The sequence below is a fragment of the Corapipo altera genome, unplaced genomic scaffold, assembly GCF_003945725.1.
Source record: "Corapipo altera isolate COAL_440 unplaced genomic scaffold, ASM394572v1 53, whole genome shotgun sequence".
Classification (NCBI taxonomy): Eukaryota; Metazoa; Chordata; class Aves; order Passeriformes; family Pipridae; genus Corapipo; species Corapipo altera.
In genome coordinates this window covers 2369405-2382062 of record NW_020884900.1, presented here as the reverse complement: position 1 = coordinate 2382062, position 12658 = coordinate 2369405, and the positions used below count along the sequence as shown (strand labels likewise).

Genomic DNA, 12658 nt, shown 5'->3' with positions numbered 1-12658 from the left:
GATGTTCAGTAAGAAAGGGACAATTTCAGTGGATTTTCTTATCTGAAAAAATATGTCATGGAAACCCTTTGAATTCCCTTTTTTCCATTTAGAGAAGGAAGAATTTAATATTTCATTTTGAAATGACATTTAAAAATTTTAATGAACCAGTATTAAATAAGAAAAGTAAACTTACAGACCTGATCCAGTTTACTGCAATTGATTTTTTTCTCTTCAAGATTATTAGTCCAAAATATCATAGTTTTATGACTTTTCATTTAGAGTTGTGATGTTGTACTAAAATTTTTTTATTAATCCCTGTTCTAATGGTGCTATTACCAATTAAGCTTTAGAAAATATATCCATTTTGAGTGTTCTTAAGTATAGTATAAGAATTATAATATTTATATAAATAATTTATTTATTGTGGCTAGTAATGTTTACTTTATTTTTAATCTAACAAAGGTCCTCTGGAGATACTGAGCCAAGAGGTATTTATTTAAAATGTAAGAGAAAGAAGGTTCTAGGGAAGTATAAGAATTATACTTACTGCTACAGAGAAATTGTTTTTCTGCAAATCACACCTGGACAAGGACTGCACTATTTTAATTGAAGAAATTTCTAAATATAAATTGGATATCTAGGGGATTTAGAGTGAACCCATCTGTTCTACTAAAATTGACTTTTTTATATCTGTTATCTTAACTTATTAGTATCCAAGACATACACAAAACTTCTCAGATAAACAGATGTACTTCGATATTATCCAATTAATTACTGTCAGATGTATTGGAAATTTGGTCTGTAGCTCTTCTTTGGGATCAAAACCAGTTCCCTGATTCCTAGAATGCTTTCCTGGATATTTAAATCAAGAACAAAGCCATTTCAAAAAATATAACTCCATCTCCTACAATGAAACCAGCAGCTGGACCTAGGTTTGACTCAGGGTTACAAAATGCTATAAAAAAGATAGTGATTCTTTTTCTTCCCTACTGCAGTTTTACTATAGTAGATTTCAAAATGATTCTGAATTATTTTTTCTTATTTTTGAGGGATGGGAGAAGATAAGACAGTAGGCAAATAATTTCTGCAAGGATATGAAGAGAAAGGAAAAAGAAAAGCTGCTTTTGGAAGCAGGTGACTAGCTGCAACCTTGTTGGGGATGAGAGTTGGAAACAATTTTCTTTTGAAACCTGTTCAGTGGCAAATGTGAAGTGAGCAGGTAATGAATTGTAAGGGCTGAGATTGATCCCATATGAAAGATTTGCAAAGAGCTGAGATTTAGACAGGATTACTTCCCCAAACTCTCCTTTACTTACAGCTTCATTATGAATAATAAAAAAAAAAAAAATAAAAAAAAAGAGGAAAAGAAAGAAAAGGTAAAAATGAGTTTTATCTGTCATTGTCATACTGTTTGTTTTAGACATATGAAGGGAAAGGTGACAAATTCCCTCAGAAGAACCAGAGTTTTGGGATATTTGCCTATGATGTTGCGACAAAGGCGTATTTTAATTTTTTTTACTAATTTCATATTGTAGAGCTGACCCTGAGTATTTCCTAACCTCATCCTCCACTGTCCTGGTCTCTAAAAAAAACTTGGGTCTTCTGCAGGCTGCTTCTTCAGATGCTTACTGGCCAGCACATTCTGTGCCTGGTTTTCTGCTGTAAGTGTTGAGGAACACATCCAGTGCAGATAGCTCAGGGTGCAGCTGCAGTGCGAGCTCCAAACTGAGCTCTGGGTGGGAGCCTCAGACAGGAGGACATGAACTGCCGACCCTTTTGCATGACAGAGAGCTCAGGGACCTGTGCCACAGCCAGGTGAGGGACACTGAGGGATAGGGCTGGAGCCAACAACCCCCAGACTGTCCCACGCTTATACTGTGAGAGTATAAGACCCCAAGATTTCCTTTGTTTAGGGTCCCTCCTCAGATGTTCCAGCTCAAGCTGTTATTTAGTTATTGCAACAAGATTAAACTGTTTTAAAGATTAGTTCATCTGAGACTCTGCTATGGGAAATCTGGGGCTGAGCTCGTGAGGAAACCTTAGTGTGAGAGTGTGGGGGTGCAGCTGCACAGGGACCTCAGTGCCTCAGGGGGTTGCTCAGGTGGTGTGAGTGTGACTCCAAGAGCGGGTCCTGAACAGTCGGACAGGGAAGTTTCCTTAACATAACCACCCTGGAGCTGACCATAGTCTGTCTGTCTGGTTGGTAGGGCTCTGCAGTGGCGTCTCAAGAGGAGTACAACTGTGTAGGAGTGGCTTTGTAACAGGGCCTGGTTCCTGGAGCTGGAGTCTGGAGATGATCCGATGTATCCACCAGTGACACAGAGCACTCACTGCATTGGAGCTGTATCTGCTCTGTTATGACAGCTGTAATTAGTCATTGGTTGGTGCCCTGGTTTCAGCTGGGATAGAGTTGATTTTTATTCCTACTGGCTGTACAGTGCTGTGTTTTGCATTCAGTATGGGAATAATGTTGACAACACAGTGATGTTGTAGTTGTTGCTAAGTCGTGCTTACTCAAGGACTTTTCAGTTTACCATGTTTTCCAGACAGGAGGTGCACAAGAAGCCAGGAGGGAGCATGGCCAGGACAGTTGGCCCAAACTAGCCAAAGGGATATTCCACATAACAGAGCATCCTACCCAGTGTATAAACTGGGGAGAATTGGATGGGAGCCACCAATCACTCGGGAAGGGGTTGGGCATCGGTCAGTGAGTGGTGAGCAGCTGTACTGGTCACCACTTGCCTTTCTGGGGTTTTATTTTTCTCTGTCTTTTTGTTGTCTCCATTTTTATTATTTATTGTTATTATTATTTTTTAATTATTTTATTTTGTTTCAATTATTAAACTGTTGTTTTCTCAACCTACAGGTTTTACCTTTTTTTTTTCTGATTTTCCTTTCTATCCCACTGGGATAGGTGAGGGTGGTGAGCAAGCTGGCTAGTTTCTGGCTGGGGTTAAACTGTGACAGCTGGTAATAGTTTTGGTTTTATGTTCTTCCAGTATCTCTCAGGACACTTTTTGCAAATTATTTTCTCACTGTGAATACCCCAGTTTACTCTATTTCATTTTTTCATTCTGGAAAACTATGATGCTCTTTATGCTCACCATTAAGGTAAAGGATGTGCAAGTAATAACCTTTGCTACTTTGATATCCCTCTCAGTAAAACAGTCTGGTGGTTCTTTTATATCATGGATCTCAGGGTGGCAACCCTTGTTTCCAAAAATTGAGACACAGCAGGAACATCTGTGTTTGCCACCTGCAAGACATTTCCTTCTAGGATCCTGGGATTGATTGTGGGGCTTCCAGACGTTCCTACTGCCTGTTCCCCTGGGTACATAGTAAGGAGACAACTATAACACTGAAGCATGTAATTCTAAACTCTTTAGCACATCCTGCTGTCACTGAAACAGTCTGCCTACATTTGTTTGAACGCTCACCAGCATCCCTCTCAGTTGTGTCTGGCCACTCATCCTTGAATTCCTTTCTAGACAGGCTCCTTGTTGCTGTTAACAGCAAGGTGTTGACCCTGGCAAAGCAGCCAGGTATTGTGGAAAAGAGCCTTCCCCATTACTAGCCACCCATTGTATCCTTGGAGAGGAAAAGATTGTTTCTGTTCCTTTTTTTTTTTCCCTCTGCAGAATTGATTTATTTCCAAACATAGCAGTATTTATTGCTTACTTTCCTAACTTCTCCTTTTAATCCTGCAACTACCATTAAATAAAATAATGAACCAAGTTACTTATTCATAAAGGCAATGCAAATATTTGCTCTTCACTGTATTCCAGTAAAATAATGTTGTCATGGATTATTGACAGTAAATTATTTTGTTATATATTTAAAAGTAAACAAAACTATATACATGAAACTATCTTTGACCATTTTTCATCCAGCCTTATTTTTTCTTTTATCATTGTTGCTACGAGATCTGAAATCTTAATGCTCGTATTTTGATTTCCAGTGTCTTCTTATTTCATTGCTATTGCAAATGCATTCTACTGAGAAATTGTAAACGGTTTTCTACATTTGCTACTCCCTTCCCATCTTCCAATTCTGGCCCAGTTCTGATAATATCATTTATATGATGTCACTAATAGTGGTCCATTGAGTGTATTACAATTCTCTTGTTTGGGTTCTGCATTTTATATTTGGCTCTTAAAATGTAGTTGGGGAGGAAGAAGGGCATTCAGTCTCAAATAAACCTCTTTTTTCCAAATTTGTAGAAGCTATTTGCTACTAAATAAAGGAAAGATGGATGCTCTTTAATTTCCAGTGTGCTGTTTATCTCAAAAGTAGATTTTCTATTTGATAGGAATATTGTGATGCATTACTCCCAAGTGCCAACTAGACCCCATGTACATATAAAGTATAAAAAGAACAAGGACATTTTGAACGTATATATTTTTTTTTTAAAAAATCCCCATTACATATTTTAACATGTGAATCCTGCCCCAATAGATGGCAGCACTTTTCCTCAGCCACAGTGATCTTACAAATTCCTAGTCTACTTCCTTTATATAGAGTGCATTTATGAAATAGGCTGTAATAGATTCTTCAAGGATGCTTCATAAACCATTCTTTTCTTTTTGAATGGAGGGATACAAACATAAGCAAATGGCAAGACCTTGAACAGCTTGAATTATTAAAAATGGGTGACCGTAATCTTCCAAGTGCTGATATGTTTTTCCTCTTTAAAGTAAAATAAACTCCATAACTTACAAACATGTAATTTCTTTCTTATTCTGAGATTTCTCAGTAAATTTTCCTATGATATCACAGGTCTCCAGGACCTTGCTCTTCACACTGCTTAACTTTCATGAGCCTCCAGGAATACACTGGTTCTATCAGAAAGTCGAAACTTCCAAGAGACGTTTTACAATGAATTTTTTTTTTAGGATTTTTTACGACATCAAGTCGGTAAACATGGTGCAAAATCTGAAGCACAAAATGCAAGAAGTTTCTGCTCCCTCTCAGCATGTTTGGTTTTCGAGTAAAAGTTCATGCTATGTGCTGCAGTTCTTAACTGGAGATGTTTAGAGCTATTTAAAATTGACTATCTACGGAGATGTTTCTAAATACATTTCAAGCTATTAGAATGCAGAGCCATCGCCTCTGTAGGAGGAGCACTGAATGGTCTAGCACTCTGATGACTAAAGAGAAACTCTTAGCAACCTAAATTTAGGCACCTCATTTTAAAAACTTTGGCCCAGATATGTGAACCCAGCAGAATGAGTTACAATAATTCATTTCAAATTCCCTGCCTCTTTCAGATCCCCAGACTTAGCATTTATTCATATAAATTGCTCACTGTTGCAGATAAATCAAAAAATGTAGCCAGTGCAATAACTCTGCACCTGAGCATTATTTAATTCTGTATTGCAATTGCTGGCAGTACTTTGCTTTTTCTCTATATGTTATAGCACCTGGCTATTTTGACTTTGTCTGAACATGTTTGGGGGTGAATAGAGAGAACATGTACAAGTTTTTGCCCTCCTGTTCATCACTGCTAGTTTTCCTAAGAGCTGCTATTCCTCAATTAGGTGGTCAGTTTAATTTTCCTGCCAGCTTAGAATAAATGCAAAGGATACAATTACCAAGGGGGACAATTTTTCACTGTATGCTTAGAAAAGGATTATTTTATCAGAAGTGTTGTCTCTAGTGGTTCTCATCTGCTTTGACATCAGTTTTTGTTATTTTCCCATAATGTTGTTGATGATGATGAAGAGAATTACTGTGCTCTGTGTGGATTTTTTTTTTCTTTCCATGAGTTTGCAATTTCTGTTTTGGGATTTTTGTCTCTTTAAAGGAGTACTTCACCTTGTGGACATGAGAAATAGATGGAGATATGTGTGTTGCTCACAATTTTTCTTATGTTTATGTGGGTTATGCAAATGAGTAAAATTTTATAACACATTTATTTAGGCAAGCAATTTATACTTTTTTTTTAAAACACAGTATAAATTAAGATAAATGTTAAAAATGTTTGTGTTGGCTACTTAGTGAAATTTTGCTTTGTGTTTTTGTTTTTTTTCTGGGATCAGGTAAGAGTACTCCCTTAGCCTATATTAGGATGGATCTCCTGTCATTTCACTGCAGCCTTAGAAGTTGTGGGCGTTTATTCTAAGCCAGTCATCTGTAGTCAGTGTCATCAGAGAAGGTGATTCATCCCATCTGATGCTAAATGTCTGAGAGGCTTATTATGTAAATGTGTTCTGAAGAGGAAGGTAGTTGATGATGTTCCTGCTCAGCTCAGCGCCACAGTCTACAGAGTCTCTCTGTATCAGTGCAATTGTTTTTGAACAGAGTTCAGAAATTATCCAGGTTAAGAAGCAGTAACTGGAAGTATTTTGTTGATCTGTATTTGGTTTTTTAACCGTGTTCATTTCAGTGATTCATAGGGCTTTTTATAACAGAGCAATAAGAATATCTGTTCAATAAATGGGTTCATACTGGTACAGAAGAAAGAAGTTGTTGAAGGCAGGAACATTCAAAACTTCTTGTAATGAACTACCTTCTGAAATACCTGTGCACTGGGACTGTCCTGTTTTATTAGGTGAGATGAATACACAATAGTAATTGTTTAACCATGTATTAAGCAGGATATTAAGAATATCTCTAACAGTGTAATGTACACATCTTGGTGCTTGCTATTGCTCTATTAGACTGCTAAGTATCTTCAAGTGAGTTTATCTATGTCAAACAGTTAGGAACTTGTATGCATATTGCCAAATCTTTCCTCTGAGGTCCTCAGTACTAGTAGTGCTGTTTGTCATAGCAATCTTTCCTAGTTTTAGCTTCCTAGTGAACCAGGAGGGTTACTTATGTATGGACAAATATGCTAACTGCTGAGATGGGCTGTTTCTTTATAATATGTAATGATTGTCCAAGTTCATACCAGGAAGCCAGAAAAAGTGACCATGCAAACCATAACTTTACCTTCAGTACTGCGTAAATATGAAGAGACAATGACTTATATGAACTTCACTTGAGTGTCTTCATGGTGTTTTCCATGAAATAGGTTAACTAACAATTAAACTATCAGAGTTGCAATGAGGTAGAAACAGTATGTTTTGGGAAGCACGTTGAAAAGAAACCCAACCTAGTAGGATGCATTAAATATATCATACAAAAGTTAAACCTCATGAACTGCATGTTTGGTGTGCAGTTGTTCATCACAGAAGCCCTTATGTTGATGTACCACCCTGCTGCAGTATGCTTTTGTGGTATATATACACGGTCAGGGTACTTTGGGTTAGGAACTGAAGTCAGGGAAAAGTGACTCCCACCAATAAGATACTGTCCCATGAAACAGCAGAGGAAGAGATGAAAAGAACTATACTGAAACAATGCCAATAAAAATGAAAACAATTAAAATGAAATTTACAGTACATTTTTATATGTTTTTTCTGGAATAAATTTCACATGTTTTATTTATTTTTATTATTATGTTTCTTTTTATTTTTGTAGGCTGTGGAAACCAACCTTGCATCAAAGGATAGTCACTGGGTCTATGTAAATGAGGTAAGAAAGTCAAAAGAGAAAACACAGTTTGCTACATTGACTCACCACCATTTTTTGTTTCATATGTTTTGACACACCAAACTGAGCATACACTTACCATTTTTGCTTTTTGAATGGCACAAGATGCAAACTCTGCGGTGTCACTGCTTACCTGTCTTAGTTGAATTGGCACGGGTTGAACACCAGAGGTCAAGATAAAGCTTCCAATACACCTCATAGCAGCTGGGAGACTTTATTTTTACCTGCATGCTGATGCTATTTCATTAGCAATTTAGGAAGCAGAGAATATATCAAAAGAAACCTCAAATATAGGCATCTCTATCTGCCAGAAACTCACTCTTCACTGCTATGAAAGCCCTCACACAGGTGCCAGGACAGGAAAGAGCACTGAGGTGGTTGCAAGCTCAGCTCATTCAAATTTACATGATACACAGGTTTTCTCTAGCGCAGAACTGTGTTGATGTATTGGCCAAGATCCAGAACAGCATAGATTCAAAATGTGATGTTTCCTCTGCAGTAAATGGTGTCCTGTCCTGCTAATGTTATTAGTTATTTTACCTTAATACCATGATACTCTAATGGGAATCTGTTCAGATTTGTATTTAAAAAGCAGTGAAATGTTTTATCATATATAATAATGTATAAATCATTGGTGAATTTCAGTATTTTATATATCTGTGGTTTTTATAATGATTCATTAAAAGATAGCATAATATCTAAGTTAAAAAAACCAGTGTTCACTGTCTTATTTTTATTTTATAAATACATAACCTTTAATTTAATAACAAATTAATTGGTTAATTTTTCATTCCTTTCTTTGCACCTAGTTAGTTTTGGATAGGCAACTTCTAATAGTAACACTAAATTGTATTGTGTGGCATTAGAAAGGCTCTGTAACTAAATAAGGTTTAGGGAAAGCGAGTGAAATCCCAGCTTGTGAAGGCTTTATAAATTCTTTCTGGTCCTTGTTACATTTAAGTACCTCCTGGTTTGTCAGTTGCAGTAATGACCCACTACAAAACATCAGCAAGATGCCAGAGAGCCGATGTTTATATTCACATAAAGATAATACAGTGCATATTTCCCTAAACATTTATAGACAGGAAGTGTTTGTGAATTTTTTATCGCTGCATTATTGTTCAGATGTTAAAACTCACTTCATGATGCCTGAATCTGGAAAATCAAAATAAAAACCTTCAGCACTCATACGCTAACGTGTGCATGCATACACATGCACAAGCACATCACATAGGGTGTCAATTCTGCTTCTATTTTGGGAGCTTTTATTTTTTCTCTTTTATGGCTAATGACTGAGTAGGGAAGCCATGATAGCAACATGTAAATCTAAAGTATAACTTTCTAGTGAAAAATATTAATACACATAATTATAAATATCATAAAATGAAATGAAATTCGAACAGACAATTACAGAGGCTTTTTAGACTCATGAAACTTTGGAGAGTTCTTTGCAGGCAAAAATCTCTTGACTGTCCTCTCTTTAACAGAAGAGTGTTGGTCTTTGTGATTTTGCTTAAAGCTGCTATGAAAAGAAGGTACATCAAGCATCCATATGAATGCATCTATAGACAGATGGAGATTCCTTATGGCTTGCTTCTTATTTAAGTGTGCATGTGAATACCCCCATGCTGGTAAGAAGACAGACTGATCATCCTTTCCATGTACAAGTTTCCAGTTGGTTTTAGTGAGAACTACACGAGTACTTGATGGAAAATATAATGCTGATTGTTGCTGTGATTTGAAGAACGGAATGAATTTTTAATTCCCAACAATCAGCTCTTCCCAGTCAAATCAGCTCTTTTTGATGTAATTCCTCAAGAGTAACAGTCCATTATGTAATGGACCAAAAACTCAGCTAGCCCTTTTTTTCTCCCAGGCAGATGGAAAATTCTGCACTTTCCTGTTCAACCTATGTTCTGTGTGACATAATGATCCCATTACAAGGAAGGAGATGTGTAAGGCTGACTGACCTGAAGGGGCAGTAGTAGGAAGAGAACACAGTGACAGTTTTTTCCGTTGAGATTCCTTGTATGGCAAGCATTTGATTGTAATCAGGTTCTTCAGGCCTTTCTCACTCCATGAAGAATTTTAGGGCCTTGAACAGCTCAGACTGCCGAGGTCTGCTGGTCTAGAACACCTTTTATTTGCCCTGTCTCCCACCTTTTATCAAGCCAATGAGGATCTGAAACTTGGACTTACCTTGCTGTAGTAAGAATGACTACATAGCATGCTATTATTTCAATTCAAGATTGTTTTTATTGTCTTACTTCACTTAAATCTACTTTACTATCTCTGTACTGACAATTTGTGGTTTTTTTTTTTTCCTCGTGCACCTTCCCATACAGTAAGACAGGAGTTAGGTTTTGGAGTTAAGACTTAAATTTTGTTAGGTGAGCAACACTACCAAGCTTGGGATGGGATAACTTAAATCTCTATGGTTGGTAAGGTTATCGGCCCCCAAAGAGCAAATGTGGAATAAGAGTTGTTCCCAAATTACAGAGCTGTAGTGTCAAAATCCTGTTCGCTGGTTTTCAATAAGCCAGGTCTCTGTGCTGGGGTATCTGTTCAGTTTGGATGCCACTGCTGGTGCAAAAGGACTCCATCGTCTCAGTGAATTGGGAGTTGAATTTACTGCATGAGGTTGGAAGGCTGAAACATTACATGGCAAGTTTTCTAGAATAAGGGAATACACAGGGATGGGTCTCTGCAGGCAATATCATGTCCTCATATGTCCTCTTTGAAGCCAAGTCATAAAAACCTTACTGCTTTAAAAATAAATAATTTTAACTGTGTCTACTTTTCTGATTTCAGACATGTTATGTTTCAAACTTGCAGAACTGTCAAAAGTATTGGAGATTAGAGGGGGAAAAATGGTTTTCTAACTACCCACCCCCTTTTAGATTTATATTTCATCATCTGTGCTTTTATTTTTATTCATCTAGAAATATTAAATCATCCCTTGCCTCCATTTAGGTAGCAATTCTACCTGAATTCTGGGTTAAACATGCCAAGTAGCTTTTTAAGAGCAAGAACACTTGTGATTTCTGTATAAATCCTTGCGAAAGCAAACAACTCTTCCAAACAATGACATGCTTAGCTGTGTCTCCAGAATAGTCCAAAACATTTTATTACCTGGGTTGGGAGTTGCCAATGACTAGCATTTTGGACCCTATGAAAGATCTGCAAAAACATATTTAGTGTTCTGCTTGTACCTTTTTTGTTCATACCTTTAATTGTTGAAGTGACCCACCAGCTTTGATAGATGTGTGTTGCTGCTTCTTTTGGCATGACTGGCACAGTTGTAGACATCCTCTGTTTTTTGGATGTTTATTTCCTGTCTTTTTTTCCTAGTTTCCCTTCCTATTTTTATTTTTCTCTTTTCTTTCTCTTTCATAGCTGGCATCAAGCATCTCTCTTGGTTCCTTGAGACATTTTTCATTCACCCCTTCTCTTTTCTGCCTTTTCTAAGAAAAAGCTGTGCCTTCCCCAGGGCATGTATCTGTGAGAGAGGCACAAGAGCACTACTTGAAACTGAGCTTGTATGTAGTTGTACCAGGAGCAGAACTCTAAGAGTCTGTGTCTGCTTCTTTATTAGTAGCAGCAGTAGGTCTGGGAGTATAAATAGCAATAGAAACCATATTTCTCTCTTTGTGGGACATTTAATGGTTTTGAAATTTTCTCCATTCCAAGGATAGGGAAAAGATAAAACATACTACTCTGCAAAACTGTAATATGGACCAAAACAGATAGTCAAATTAAACACAGTATTTTATTCCCTCCTATTAATAAATGTAATTCTAATTCTAATTTTCTAAACATTCATTATTTTTAAATGTAAATCAGTATGAAAAGTAATGAAATACTCTTCATGGAAGAGAAATGGGTACTGAATTTGACTGATAGTTCAGTTGAGAGTTGTTCCACTCTTATCTCATCCTTCCTTTAATTTCTTTTTCAACAAACTTCCACCACTATTCAGAAGTTTAATTGAAAGCTGTAAGACATGGCAAGACAAAGCACAAAACTATTGATTATATAGGAGATTATTTTTCATGAAAGACTGGTAGGGATGAAGAGAGGGCAACATAATGTTGCATGCCCTAACCATATGTTTCTGCTCTAAACTTAGGGAGGGGTGAGGGACAAACCTTGTTCAATAGCTTCCTGGAAATATACAAAAGAAAGAGAGAGAAAGACAGAGAAAGACCTTCTTTTGGAAGTGTATTATTTTTCTTTTTAAAGAAATGCCCCAGAGAAAAGAAATTAAAATAAAGGAAGGTTTTAATTTTCCTGGCATGTGAAAAAGTAATGTTGGGATACAGACAGGGCTTCACAATTTGCTGTGATTGACAGCATTATCCCTACATGTTTAAAAAGTTTACGGCAGCCGTCAGTTCAGATTTCATTACGACTAAGGAAGAACGGGCTGAGGAATCCAGAAGATAATTGGTGTGAAAGTGATTATGACATGGTAGCATGCACTGTTTGGAGAAGAGGAAGAGGTGGCAAAAGGTCAATGGGGATAATAGGAATCAATAAAAAGACTTCACAACTTTAGGAAACTAGTAGCGCTTTTGGAAAGATAATACAGTAAGTAAAAGATGGCAGCAGAACTGTGGAATTCTGTGGAGATGAAGGTATAACAAGGTATTGTCATGGTTCCAATGGGTTAACTTTACAGAACTTGAAATCAGAGGTGAATTCTAAAGAAAAAGTGTTGAGAAGAAAAAGGGAGGAGTGTAAAGGTATAACAAAGTAAGTGATTACAAAATGAGGCTGTGGTTCAAAATGAGTCATAAAAAGCAACCAGAAAACATTTAGATATAGCAGAAGATAAAGGAAAGTATAAAGCCATTACTTGATGGGAAAAGAGGTTTTAATGGTTTTACTGAGTTCCTTGATGTTGACTTTGTAGAAACTAATAATCATAACCAGACTGTTAAAAACATATTGTAGTAGACCCAGTTTATTCAGAAAAATCTGAGGCACTTCACAAGATGCGATTCAATAGAGAAGTGCTGAGTATTTGGCGTGTGGCTACAAAATGAGGTGTAGCTGGTGATCATCTGCAGGACTAACCTAGAATCCTTGCGGATAAAAAACAGAATGACAATCAATGCTGTTGTGGTCTTGCTAAGGA

At 36.9% G+C, this 12658-nt stretch overlaps 1 protein-coding gene across 2 annotated transcripts in view; it reads left to right on the top strand.

Annotated features, from left to right (window-relative positions):
- The window catches only part of GRID1 (glutamate ionotropic receptor delta type subunit 1), a 513783-nt gene that overhangs the window by 378754 nt on the left and 122371 nt on the right, over positions 1-12658 (top strand). For both annotated transcript variants that reach the window (XM_027649514.1, XM_027649515.1), the window contains exon 5: positions 7447-7500. In XM_027649514.1, the coding sequence (XP_027505315.1) occupies positions 7447-7500 (54 nt within the window). The remainder of the gene's footprint in view (positions 1-7446; positions 7501-12658) is intronic.